The sequence below is a fragment of the Cyprinodon tularosa genome, unplaced genomic scaffold, assembly GCF_016077235.1.
Source record: "Cyprinodon tularosa strain WSP-4 unplaced genomic scaffold, ASM1607723v1 ctg391, whole genome shotgun sequence".
In the NCBI taxonomy this organism is placed as follows: Eukaryota; Metazoa; Chordata; class Actinopteri; order Cyprinodontiformes; family Cyprinodontidae; genus Cyprinodon; species Cyprinodon tularosa.
In genome coordinates this window covers 614,073-626,717 of record NW_024039109.1, presented here as the reverse complement: position 1 = coordinate 626,717, position 12,645 = coordinate 614,073, and the positions used below count along the sequence as shown (strand labels likewise).

Here is a 12,645-nt window from a genome sequence, read left to right as displayed (position 1 = left end):
CCTCCACAGCATGATAACCAGGTTGAAGTTTGAGCTTTGACTAGACCGTTACCGCCCTGTTTTCATGCAATTTGGCCCAAGCTTAGGCTGTCAGACAGATTTTCCCATTTGACTTTAGAAGTCCTGTCTGAAAAACAGGCGTCACCCTTCCAGTCAGTATGAGGAGTTCGGATCTAATGTATCTACTTCTATCTACTGATGTTTTAGTAGTTGTTTGTGTTTTTTCAGTTTTAAACTTACATTTTACATTGAAGCCTTTCTCCTGCCCTTCTAAACTTGCTGCTATGGTCATTGAACCATTTTCTAACCTTTTTTTTAGTCATTTCCATCAGCGTTGTGCGCAGGGGCTCTGTATCCCGGGGAAAAGTTGGGACGATCTATCAATGTCTTTAATGGGGCCACAAATTTCTGCCGACCCCCCTGGTTGTGCGCTCTGGCCTGGATGTCCATCCTGGGAACATTAACTCTTTATAAGGCAAGTTACCCTTTTTTGATCAGTTGCTTACCAGTTCCCCCCGACCCTCAGTGACATCTAGAAGCACAAGATATATATCCAGACATTCAGCAAAGATGCTGCTACATGGCTGCACATCTTATTTTGGCATTTGACCAATTAGATGAGCCCTTGAATGATAGATTACCCACTATAAATTAAGTTGGAAAAAGAAAAGTCAGGAAAAAAAAGGTAAAAAGCTAATTGAAAAGTTAAAACGTTGATAAGCCAAGTTAAAAACTATATTTAGGTTTATAAACTATAAAATGTAAGCTTACCGCCGTAAGCTCTGTTGCTTAGCAACCGTGAAAGTTGACACACAAAGCAGGAAAAGAATGAATCCCGAAGTTTTCCAAACTGTTTATTTTTTATTATAAAGTGAACAAAGATTACATTAACAAGAATCCAGAGTGGAATAAAGGTTCCAACCACCGGGAGCAGGAACAAATAAAATCAAATGTAATGATAGAAAATTTAGTCAGTTAAATAACCTGCTGCTGTCATTCTGCACATCTCTGATGTTGCTGCTATTTTCAAATATCCATTACTGTAAAAATGTCCATAGCTGCATATTGGTTATTTATTCTCCAGTTTTATATTGTTAAAACACATTACAGAATTTTATTTTTTATATCTTAACTCTTCCCTATTATGTTATTCTTAGACATTTTTCTAAGGTCCTCATTTGTGTGACCATTTTCAATAATCTTTCTGCTGCTGTAAATTTGCCCATTGTGGGAAAATAAAGGGATTTTCTATTCTATTCTATAAAAGGGGTAGAAAGATATAAGTAAATCTAAACAATTTATTTATAAAAAAATATATCTGCAAAATCTCTAATATTCAACAACAAAAAATAGTTAGTTAAGCATATTGTGCAAAACAGCAATAAAAAAATTAAACTCCTATCAGATTTATAGTCCCCACCCTGCAGATCTATTAGAATCTGTCCTTAAATTACAGCCAAACCCATTTACACAGTAACAGATAAAAACCTTTAGATAAATCAAACATTGCCGCCTCATATTTGACTCAATAACCATTAAAACAACTATTTTTCATTAATCTCAGATGGAACTATTAAATGACTTGTATTATATTAAACTGAACTTCCAATTTTCACCACTGTTCTGCGCCAAGTAACCTTTCCTCTGATCACGGTTTGCTTGGTCTTGCAATGAATCCTGGGATATCCAAGGATACCGAGGATACATCGGACCCGTCCTTCAAATCGGCAAAAAGAAGGACGCATTTTAAGGTCGCATAACGAGGACTCTTGGAATCCGACCAGACCTCGGCGCCGCGCTATGACGTCATCATCTTTCGAATCTGGCCTTCTAAGGACGCAGCCCAGGTTTTCGAACAGAACATATAATTCAGTTTATTTTTATAGCGCCAATTCACAACGCATCATCTCAAGGCACTTTACAGTTCAACCAGATCCTCCAGTCAAATTGATTCACAGTTTTTTTTATTTAAGGAAAACCAGTTTCTTTTACTCATGAATTTCTAATAGAAGCACTTTTGTTATTTTTCTATATATATTCGGTCTAGTTGGCGTTTGTTGTTATTACATTGACATAAATTTTTGCCATCAAAATATCCATATTTGTTGAATGTTACAAAGCTAATAAGGTCTTGTCCTGGATTCTAACAACACTATTGGCTTGAAATGTAGCCATATAAAGGGTTAAAGGTTTTCTTCATTGGATTAATCTTTCTCTTTGTTTAATGTACGTGAATCAGTTTGAAGCTGGAATAATAAACCTTCCCAGGTCAATGATCAGACACTGCTCCACCTCTGAGGTTGCTACTGATGATTTTCTGCTTTTGCTTTACGCAAACCGCCGTATGAAGGCTTCAAACGGCCAAAACTCTCATTTCTCTAGATGTTCTCATAGAAAGGATGATCAGTGGGATTAATCAGCAGCATCAAGGCTTTTTTCTTTTTATTATATCATCTGTGTTGAGTCTGTTTTTTTGTTTCTTCTTGACTTTGAGTTAAACTACTTAGGTTAATATATTTTTTACCCTTGAATCTTTATCCAGTCTGCAGGCATTTATAAAGGTGGTTCAGGTTGAGGCTGCTCCTCACAGGGAGTGCCCACCTGAATGAACATGCTGCTAATCTGTTTATCTCTGCTCTGCAGCCTCAGTCTAAACGGGACGTTCTTCTAATCCCTATGAGAACATCAGCTAATACCGTTGCATAACGTTTCATCTTCACCAAGCTTTAAAAGCTCAGCATTTTGGTAATCAAACCTCCATTTTCCCCCTAAACACCTGAGTTTTTATCTGCATGATCATCTGATATTTTCTGTTGATTCACATTAAAAACGTAAAACCTGTTTATTTTCTGGCTCTGTTAAAATGGAACGGGTCAGACTTAAATTACAGCAGGATTAGAGATCATGGACACCAACTTAACCTTTGTCCTTTCCTGGAGGAGATGAAGAGGTGTGTCCTGCGTCTGTGTCCCCCTTCTCCCTCCTCACCTGTCCATCGTTTACCGGTTCTCCTTCCAACGGTTCTCTGATTAAAGGAAAAGTCTCAGAGGCGGCGGTGGCGCTGCTCTGACCTCAGCATGTGAGAAAAGCTCGTTTTATTTCCAGGGTCCGTGTGGACCAGCGGTTTGGAAAGGACTCCATCCATGTTCTGAAGAAGAGGAATTTGGACAGCTGGTGAGAACATCCATGTTTCCATATGCTAAACTATCTGGGATGCTGCATGGGTACTTATACTACAATACTAGATCTGGGAGATATGGCTTAAAAATGTAATCTCAAATTTTTTATTACCAAATCCGAATAATGTTTCTCTTCTCACTTAAGTTTCAAAACAAAAACAATAAATGCTATTGTATATTTACTTCTTTCAAAAACTTAGATTTCAGTCCCCACCCCCACCCCCCGACCCCCACCCCCCTCTGGGGGATGATCTTCATTTAAAGGGAAACAAAATTCAAACATTTAGTTTGTAATATTTTTATTGTTTGTTGAGAAAATTGATTTTTTTTTTTACAAGCAGGTTTTAAATGTTTCCAGCTTTGCAATGTCACAAACAGAGGCGTAGCCATAAGTTTTTTATAAGGGTGGCCAGGCAATAAACAATGACTGAGGGGTGGCAGAAAGTGGATCGGCACCAGAACTTTAGGGTCGATCTACACTTTCCAACAGGAAAATTAACGAGCAAAAAAATCCATATTTTCTAAATAAAGACAAACTATACTTTCCTACAGCCTTTGTTAACAAATAGGCGCATATGTTTAAACACCCGTAATTTCTAGATAAAAGGTGTAGTGGATAAAACTCGTTCCGGGGGGGTAAATCTTTGCCATTGTCATAACTTACCTACTTTTATGAATAAAAATTCTGCATAAAATTGATATTTACAAGTGCTAATATCTACATAAATTGATTATTTGATAAGTTTTCATTAAAATTGTTATTTATTTATGATTTCACTGAAGACTCAAAGATGACTTTCAGAGACGCATAATTTTCTCTTTACCCCATATAACACAAAATCTAGTTCTGAAAAGAGCATGAACTCTGTATCATCTTTGATGTTAGTATATTGATGCATAATTCATCACAAGAAATTTAAATGTTTTGAATATTCCATTTGAGAGTATTACTGCTGCCACCATCTGTATTAGAGGGAAATAAATGGTAGGGATGGCCACAGGCTTGGCCAATGATTGGCTAAGGGTGGCCCCAGGTCCCCCCATCTAGCTCCGCCCCTGGTCACAAAGGGAGATAATTTATCAGTAATGAGGAGGCATAAACTGATGTCGCTCTGAGGCCAGAGGAGAGGATTGGTTAAACCCAAATTTAGATTTTTTTTAATTAAAAAATAAAGTATCCATTAAAAAAAACAAATGAAATAAATTGATGAAATCAATGGATCGCCCGACCTGATAAACCCCCATATGTTGAACTTGATTATTCAGAGATTCATGCTTCTAGCATCTTAAAAGCATAGATTTATGAATGTTTTAATGAGAAAAAAATAACCCATTTCTTTGCATGGATTGTTTCTTTTTTTTCCCCTGCAGAGTTTATTATTGTCTTTTTATTTATTTATTTTTACAGTGTCCTGTCTGGCAATGTGGCAATAAGAAAAATTGTCTTGATGCCAAAAAGAGCCCAACAGATTCTACTTTCACAAGTGTAACAGTACGGCAATTGCCATATTGCTCCACTTGTTTCATGCATATGAATTGCTTTATTATAATTATGCAGGGAGTTTTACGGTTTATATGGACACTGCAATGTAAATAGAACAGAAGAAGAAAAAGAGAAAAGAAAGAGGAGATAGAAAGACTTCTTTCCTGCAGAGTTTAAATGCTGAAAATGTTTTCTTTTCCTTCTGTTCAGCTCATCTGAGTCAGAACTTTTAGAGCTTCTGTATGTTTAAGGTCATCCTCCTTTGAACAGGGGTCGGCAGTCTGCGGGCCCCAGAGCCACTTGTAGCTCTTTGGGCCCTCCATTGTGGCTCCAACCATAAGAAATAATTAGATTTTCTTTAGGCAATAAGAAAGATTTCTCATCTGTGACAAAGGATTTTAAAGGACTCATTGTTTTACAGCTTTAGTTTTTATGTTCCTATAAACTTTCATATCTACGGCGGCTCCTTCAGCTTCTACAAAAATAAAGAGTTCTCTTTCCTTTTTAACGGTTAAATTATCAAAATGTTAAGTCTTAGTTTTTTTTTTTTTTTGCTTTAATAAAATCTATAGTGTCGTTTTTGGCAGATTTTACTTTGTAGGGGGAAAGCGGCTTTGAAATGAAAAGGTTGCAGACCTTTTTCTCTCCAATGTTCTTCTAATATTGTCCTTCATTCATTAGATGTTTCCCCCCATGTTTCAGCTTTGGTTGGGATCTTATTATTATGCCCTCATTATTCACGTTTTACTCCTATTGACCAGAATTCAAGCATTTTTTTCTCGCTTCTCTTCCATAAAGACCAGATCAAAGCATTAACTGATCAGAGGTTCGTCCTGTTTTATTTTTTGTTTTGAAATAAACTCAGATTTAAACATCTCCAGAACTTCTTCTGGCTTCAGCAAACCAGAACCGGAACAGCTGTAGTTATCCTGAGCAGAGGTGGGAAGAGTAACCAAATATCGTACTCAAGTCAGACTAATGATAATCCTATATAGTTTTACTCCAGTAAAATTTAAAGGAGCCCTCAAAGCAATTCCTCAGATAAGAGTACTGAGCAACTAATGAACATCTGATTAATATTTGAAAATAATGAGGTAAAAAATGTAAGATTCTTTACAGATAATTTAAATATTAAATACAAAAATATAATAAAAAAAATAATGCTTCAATATAAAATTAAAATAAATACTGCAAAAAATATTGGATCATCTGCTTTATACATGTATCTGAACTTTATTAACTTCCTCTTCTTCGTCTATAAGGTCAAATTTGTTGATAGATTTCTGCTCACAGAAGAATAAACTTTAGTATACATAAAGGTTAGCTGATGGATAAAAAGGTAAATGGAAAATAAAAAAGATTCACACTCATTTCTAATTCATCCTAAAAAGTTTTTTATAAGTTTGAGGAGACGACAAACCTTTTCAGCCTGCAGACATGGAAATGAGTGGGACATCATCATCAACAACAAAGCTTGGCTACAAACAGGAGGTCTCACTTCAACTGAAATTGTTTGCAACTCTGATATATTTTTGGCCAAATTAAATTTTTTTATTAAAATAAGTTCCTTAGGTAGAGAAGCTTAGGCAGAAATGTATTTAAGAGTATTGGGGGGTAAAAATCAATACGTTAATGCAACATCATGTTTCCTTTGGGGATTCATTTTGATTTAAATTGAAGTGAATCCTCCTAGCAGGGTTGTCGCAAATTTCAAGCTCGATATCAATTCCCAGAAAACTATTCGACACTCGAAACCGTTTTTCTTGATGCCTTTCATTATTTGACAGTTTGGATACCATGGCGATAAAACATGACCAATAATTAAAGGGATAGCAAAATAATCTTAATATGAAAAACTCAATTTTTTTTCATTCTCAACAGAATAAGATGCTAGTTAAATAAATGTGCTAATAAATGTTAATGACCCAAATATAACACGATTTAACAATATTTTAAGGTTGTCTGAAGTATTAATCTTTTAAAGTGCAAATTATCCAGTAATCTGAAGTAAGTAATAATAAAATTACCCTTATCGTTGGTATTGATACCATGCTAATTAGTAATGAATCTGGATACAGCGTTTGAGTATTGATGTTCTTTAGAGTATGGATATTACTTCCTAATAATGACTAAAGTAAAAAAAAAAAATGAAATAAAGTGCATTAAAACTACTCCCGAGAGTACTTTCATTCTGTCCAAAACCTTTAACTACAATAGCAAAGAAACCATGGAAACCAATTTCTTAGATGACCTGTAAGGTTGTTGTTTTTGATATGTTTTTAACGCTTTACATTTTATAGAACAAACCTCTGTTTGCAGAAACATGGATTGTTTGGTTTTAAATAAACGTACTAATTTAAAAGACATTTGAACACATTTGTTCTCAATACCATGACCTAGGTGTTTAGTTCTCTCATTTGTTTCCATGGAAAAGCTAACCGGCCCACAGCATCACAGTTACTCTGCTGTGCTCAAGATTAGGTTCTGCATGCATAATTTCTGCTTCCCAGCTCATATTAAGTCTCTGGTTAGTTCCAGTTAGTGTGTTTGGTTGATTTAAATCCATTTGCTCTCTATGCCTTACTTAAGTGTAAAATAATAAATAGCTAATGCATGTAATTATGCTGCATCAGATAGAGCATAATTTTTATTTAGTAAAGGCCTTCTCACCAGACTATGCTAAAAAAAAATCTCCTAGTTTGCATAAAACCATGATGCCAAGCTTGATATACTTGTTTTTGACCTTGTGGTTGGAGATGAATGTAGGATTTTTACTGTAACAGCACCATCTGGTGGATCATTTTTACCATTACAGTAATGAGTGCTCTAGGTTTGTTAGCTAAGTGACTTAAAATGTGTTCAATTGTTTGGCTGACCAGGCAGCTTTAAAAAGTCACTGTCCTCCTCTGGTTCTGAAATAAAATAATTCTTTCTTCACTAATTAAATGCCTCTGAGGCAAACAAAATGCTCTCTATGTTTTAAAAGGGGTAGCAGTAAAGGGGGGCACATTTTAATTTTTAGTGGGTCTTTTTTCATTATTCTGATCAGTAGCTTTTGGCTTTTCAGATTACAAAAGAGTTTCTCCTAAGCAGCCTGATGTCTCTATAAGACTGGGGCAGACCTCATGGGTTGGTGTCCAGTGTTTCTGGAGGTCAGTCAGACTTTCCGGCTGTTTAGGGGAGAACGCTGAGGGTTGTCATCAGTTTTTGTCTCTATCTGTGACCGAGGCTCACTGCTCCTGTTTCGGTTTGGTAGAGATGCCTGGAAGCCAGTACCAGCTGACGCGCCCCAGACTCAGCCTCTACAGCCTGACGGAGAGCTCAGACGGCAGCCATGAGGAGCAGGGGGGCGACGGCTCGACGCTCCTCACCCCCCTGCAGAAACTCACCGTGGCCATGTGCAAAGACGAGAAGACCATCAAGGAGCTGATCATCGGCCGCAGGGTGGGCTTCTACAAGGTCAGAGGGGAGATCGGCTACGGGACCTTCTCCAGGGTCAAACTGGCTTTCCACGCCCTGACTAGAGGTAGATGACACTCAGTAGCTTCATCAGCTCAGTTCTGTTGGTTAAAATCATCTCCTTGTTCACCTCCGTCCTGCGTCTTCGTGTCTCTCAGATAAAGTGGCTCTGAAGATCCTGGACCGGACCAGGCTGGACGCCCAGGCCCAGCGGCTGCTCTCCAGGGAGATCAGCAGCATGGAGCTCCTGCAGCACCCCAACGTGATCCGGCTGTACGAGGTGGTGGAGACGCCGAGTCGACTCTTCCTGGTGCTGGAGTACGCAGGAGGAGGAGATCTCCACAACCGGATCTGCAACGAGGGAAAACTGAGCGACAACGCCAGCAAAATCACCTTCGCTCAGATCCTCTCTGCCGTCAAATACATGGTGGGTGAATCCTGAGCCGCAGCAGAAAGATCACAAACACTGCGTCCCTCTACAACAGGCTGCTCTTAGAAGCTGCTGGTGCACCACCTATAGGGTTATCAGAGGAACCCCTCTGTGTGTCTTTATTGGTACAATTTTAGCTTCCAGAGAATACCAGTTAGCCGGTTAGCCGTTTCCATGGAACAACTAACCGGCCCACAGCATCACAGTTACTCTGCTGTGCTCAAGATGAGTTTCTGAATGCATTATTTCTGCTTCCCAGTTCAGATTTAGTCTCCTTTAATAAAGTCCAATCAGCAAGGAACGATCAATGGATCATTATCTATACCTAAAACTAATACGTTTGCGGTGATTTAATGAATTTAGCCTTAATCAGTAAAATAATAAAAGCAATAATTTGGGAGCGGCCATTTTTGGTCAATATAGTAACCCCTCCCTCCTGCCATCTTCTGTCTGTGACGTCACGGTGCGGTAAGCCTAGCGCCATTCTCCCCGCTTTACAAGCTAAATCAATGGGAACTACTAGACACATCTGCAATCAACAACAATTATTGAAGATTTCCAGAGGACTTCACCATTGAAATTCACCAGAGCTATAGTGAAACTGACAATGAAAAGAGAAAAAAATGTAGTTATTCCACCTTTCTGATTCCTGATCCTCCACAGACGGGTTGGTCGTTGGATCGCCAACTTGAAGAGGGAGGATTTGCCATCGAACTTCTGGCCAGATAATAGCGCGTTGTGACAAACACCAGATACAGCACTGGGACTTGATCAACAGCCGATACCGCACCGTGACGTCACAAACCAGTAGGTGGCAGTAGTGTTCTTTGACAAACATGGATGCCTCCAATAAAGCACATTCACATGAAATTTACTCTTAATTAAAAACACTATCATTTATTGAACAGTATGTAATTATTTCATATTTAAAGGACTTTCAGAAGTTTGAATATGACTGGACTTTTCCTTTAAAGTGTTTGGTAGATGAGGAAGATTTGCACATTTAACAGCTAAACATGTTGATCTCTGAGCAGACATGGGGTTGGTATGAAACAGCTCTATTTCTAGAAGACCTAAAATCAGATTTTCAACTAGAACATTTTAGAAATTGACTTATACTCTCAAGAAACGACAACCAATCGTAAATAGTACTTAAAATATATACAGTAAGCTTCTACATGGATGGAGGAGCTCTGAGAAATGTGTTCACTGCTTTTGTTGTCTTTAAAATGACAACAACAACAAAAACAGCCCTAAATCTTATTTATTATTTATATAGAATAACAAAACCAGCAGATACAGCATGATGTGAAACTTCCAGAGTTTGAAATCCATGTTTTTTTTCATACCGGGATATTATAAAGCCACTTGGCTTTCCCTCAGATACACAGAACCTGTGTCCTTCCTACCCAGTCCTAAAAGTTCTGACCATCTCTGTTCTGCTCTGCAGCACAACATGAACATCATCCACCGCGACCTGAAGGCGGAGAACGTTCTGTTCACCACCAACGGCTGCGTGAAGGTGGCCGACTTCGGGTTCAGCACCCGGGTGTCCGGTCGCAGCGTCGCTCTGGACACGTTCTGCGGCTCGCCCCCCTACGCCGCTCCGGAGCTCTTCAGGGACAAGTGCTACCTGGGGCCCCCAGTGGACGTGTGGGCCATGGGGGTCCTGCTCTTCTTCATGGTGACCGGCACCATGCCGTTCAGGGCGGAGACTATGGGCAAGCTGCGGCGCTGCATCATCGAAGCCAACTACACCATCCCCCCCTGGGTGCCCGGCCCCTGCCAGAGGCTCATCAGGGGCATCCTGAAGCCGGCCCCCTCGGAGCGCTACGCCGTGGACCAAATGCTGGGCTGCGACTGGCTGCTGCCGGTGGAGTTCCCCTGGACTCTGGTTCCCTTTGAGCCGCCGAGCCCCCTGCAGAGCCTGCTAGAGTCGGAGCGCGTGACCCTGGAGGAGGAGAAGGTGGAGGAGGAGGTGAGGAGCTCCTTGGAGGAGCTGGGCTTCACTGTGGAGCACCTCCAGAACAACCAGCTGACAGAGAGCCGCAGCCCCGTCACGGGAGTCTACCGCATCCTGCTGCACCGAGCCCAGAGGAGGTGGGGCTGCGACTCGCTGCCGGTGGTGCGGGGGATGGTGAGGGACCCCAAGAGGGAGGGGCTCCGGGCCTACAGGGGCCTCCGTCACACCTCCAAGTTCTGCGTGCTCTCGTAGCGCGCCGATAACTGCGGGCACTTTAACCTTCCAGCGTCGATCCGCTGATGGAAACTTTTCTGTGGTGATTTATGTGGAAGTGCCTGAAAAAAGAACAATAAAACGAAAGTGGAGCTTAAAATTTCAAAGCGATTTTTTGTTTTGTTTGATTCCCCTTTAACCTTTTCCCCTTTTATCCAGTTAAAACAACATAAAATAAACCGAAAGTAGTAAAAAAATAACTTAAATGAAGACGTGCATGATTTGAAATCAACTTTCAGAGAAGAGAATGGAAGCATGCATTTTAATTTAGACCCTTTAACTATAATAAACAAAATCCAACAAACAGACCTCAGACGTCAGCTAATTGGTAAATAGTAGTGATGGGTTATCGACTCATTGCCAAACTATTGATGCTGTCTCACAGAATACTGACACCTGCTGGACATTTACAGGGTTCCTTAAAAAGTCTTAAAAGGCATTGAATTCTTCAAAATAAAACTAAGGCCTTAATTGGTATTAAAATGTCTTAAATCAGTCTTTCGTAGGTCTTAATTTTTAAAACATCATAAATAGGATTATTTTTATAACAATTTATTTTTGTAATCTAAATAAAACGTTACAATTGACAATTTTTTTTAATTTTATTTAAAAAGAAATAACGGCTCGCCATTATTGGTTCCGTCCCGATAGCGGAACCAATAAAGCGTTGTTGCTGCCGGGACATTTAAGAGATGCGCCTTTAACTTTTTGTCTGGGAAATATGAGCAAGTGTAAATGTAACCAAAATTGTCTCCAGCCAAGAGTTTCCTCCATGGCTAAAACCAGGGAACATACATGAGGCTCAGTGGATTTAGTGCAAGAAGTCATTCAAGCTCAGAACGATGGGAATTAAGGCGGTGGAGTCGCACATGCGAAGCACGAAACACAAAGCGTCAAAATGGAGTTACAGAGAAACAGCCGGTATTTCTCAGTTTAGTTCCACCCTTGTCTCTGCAACGCCTCCACTTATCACCAAATCAAACATACTAAGAAAACCATACAAAGAAAAATAGCTGCAAAAAAGACTTAGCACTGGTTATGTTGGGGCTTTAAAACTGATTTGTTTAGTTCCCTGCTAAAACAAAGTTTGTGAATTCAGTTAAATAATTGTTCAAATATATCTGTCATTTGTGTGTTTTTAGCTTTCTTCCTGTATGGGAAGCTTTTCAAAATTTGAAACATTAGTGCCAACATATTGTCATTATCAGTTCGTATGAAATCGTATGAAAAGTTATGCACAGTGTTTCGTACGTTTTTTACGTTTTTCCTCGAAAAAACATATCGGTGCGCAGCCAGACAGACGAAAAAAGCAGATCGGTGGACGGACGTAAAACTGGGACGGACAGTGCAATAATTACTTTATTATGTCTCTCACTAGGTTGCTTGCTGTTTTGTATGTTAGGGTTAGGGTTAATTGTATGTTAAATTGAATGCGCAATATACAACGAAATATGACGAAAAAAACGTCAAAAACGTACGAAATACTGCATAACTTTTCGTACGATTTCATACGAACTAATAATAAGAATACACTGTTAGTGCAGTGGTTTATGTTAAATTAAACCTTTGGGTTAAGTTGTCGCAAGCAGGTTTTTCTTGTGTATTTGGTCTTAAATTTTTATTTCAAGTGGCATTAAAAAGTCTTAAAACATCTTGAATTTAACTCTCCTTATGCTGTAGGAACCCTGATTTAAAGCCACTACAGGCAGCTTATTGGACAGACTAAACTGAATTGATTTGATTATCTAATATAATGATATAATTTAGGGGGGGGGTGTATTAAGGTGGACTCTCCTTTCTATGAACAATGAACTAGAATAATAGAATAAATCTACATGGTGGAAATTGGAGCTATTGC

General features: G+C 39.2%; 1 protein-coding gene across 2 annotated transcripts; it reads left to right on the top strand.

The window, feature by feature from the left end:
- The first annotated feature begins 306 nt into the window (after positions 1-306).
- Positions 307-10,887, top strand: si:ch211-22d5.2 (serine/threonine-protein kinase NIM1). Of its 2 annotated transcripts, XM_038297568.1 has the most exons (5): positions 307-475; positions 3,106-3,174; positions 7,919-8,188; positions 8,280-8,548; positions 10,002-10,887. In XM_038297568.1, the coding sequence occupies exons 3-5, from the start codon at positions 7,921-7,923 to the stop codon at positions 10,764-10,766; spliced, it is 1,302 nt and encodes a 433-aa protein (XP_038153496.1). In that variant the 5' UTR covers positions 307-475; positions 3,106-3,174; positions 7,919-7,920; the 3' UTR covers positions 10,767-10,887. The 2 variants fall into 2 exon arrangements, with proteins under 2 accessions (XP_038153496.1, XP_038153495.1); XM_038297567.1 differs by lacking the exon at positions 307-475 and having other exon boundaries at positions 1,896-3,174.
- Positions 10,888-12,645: the final 1,758 nt, after the last annotated feature.

Bases quoted from the DNA above. Each gene is read 5' to 3' on its own strand.
- si:ch211-22d5.2 (XM_038297568.1), top strand. From the start codon at position 7,921: ATGCCTGGAAGCCAGTACCAGCTGACGCGCCCCAGACTCAGCCTCTAC. The intron at 8,189-8,279 runs GTAGATGACACT...CGTGTCTCTCAG, and splicing joins TTTCCACGCCCTGACTAGAG to ATAAAGTGGCTCTGAAGATC. The intron at 8,549-10,001 runs GTGGGTGAATCC...TCTGCTCTGCAG, and splicing joins TCTCTGCCGTCAAATACATG to CACAACATGAACATCATCCA.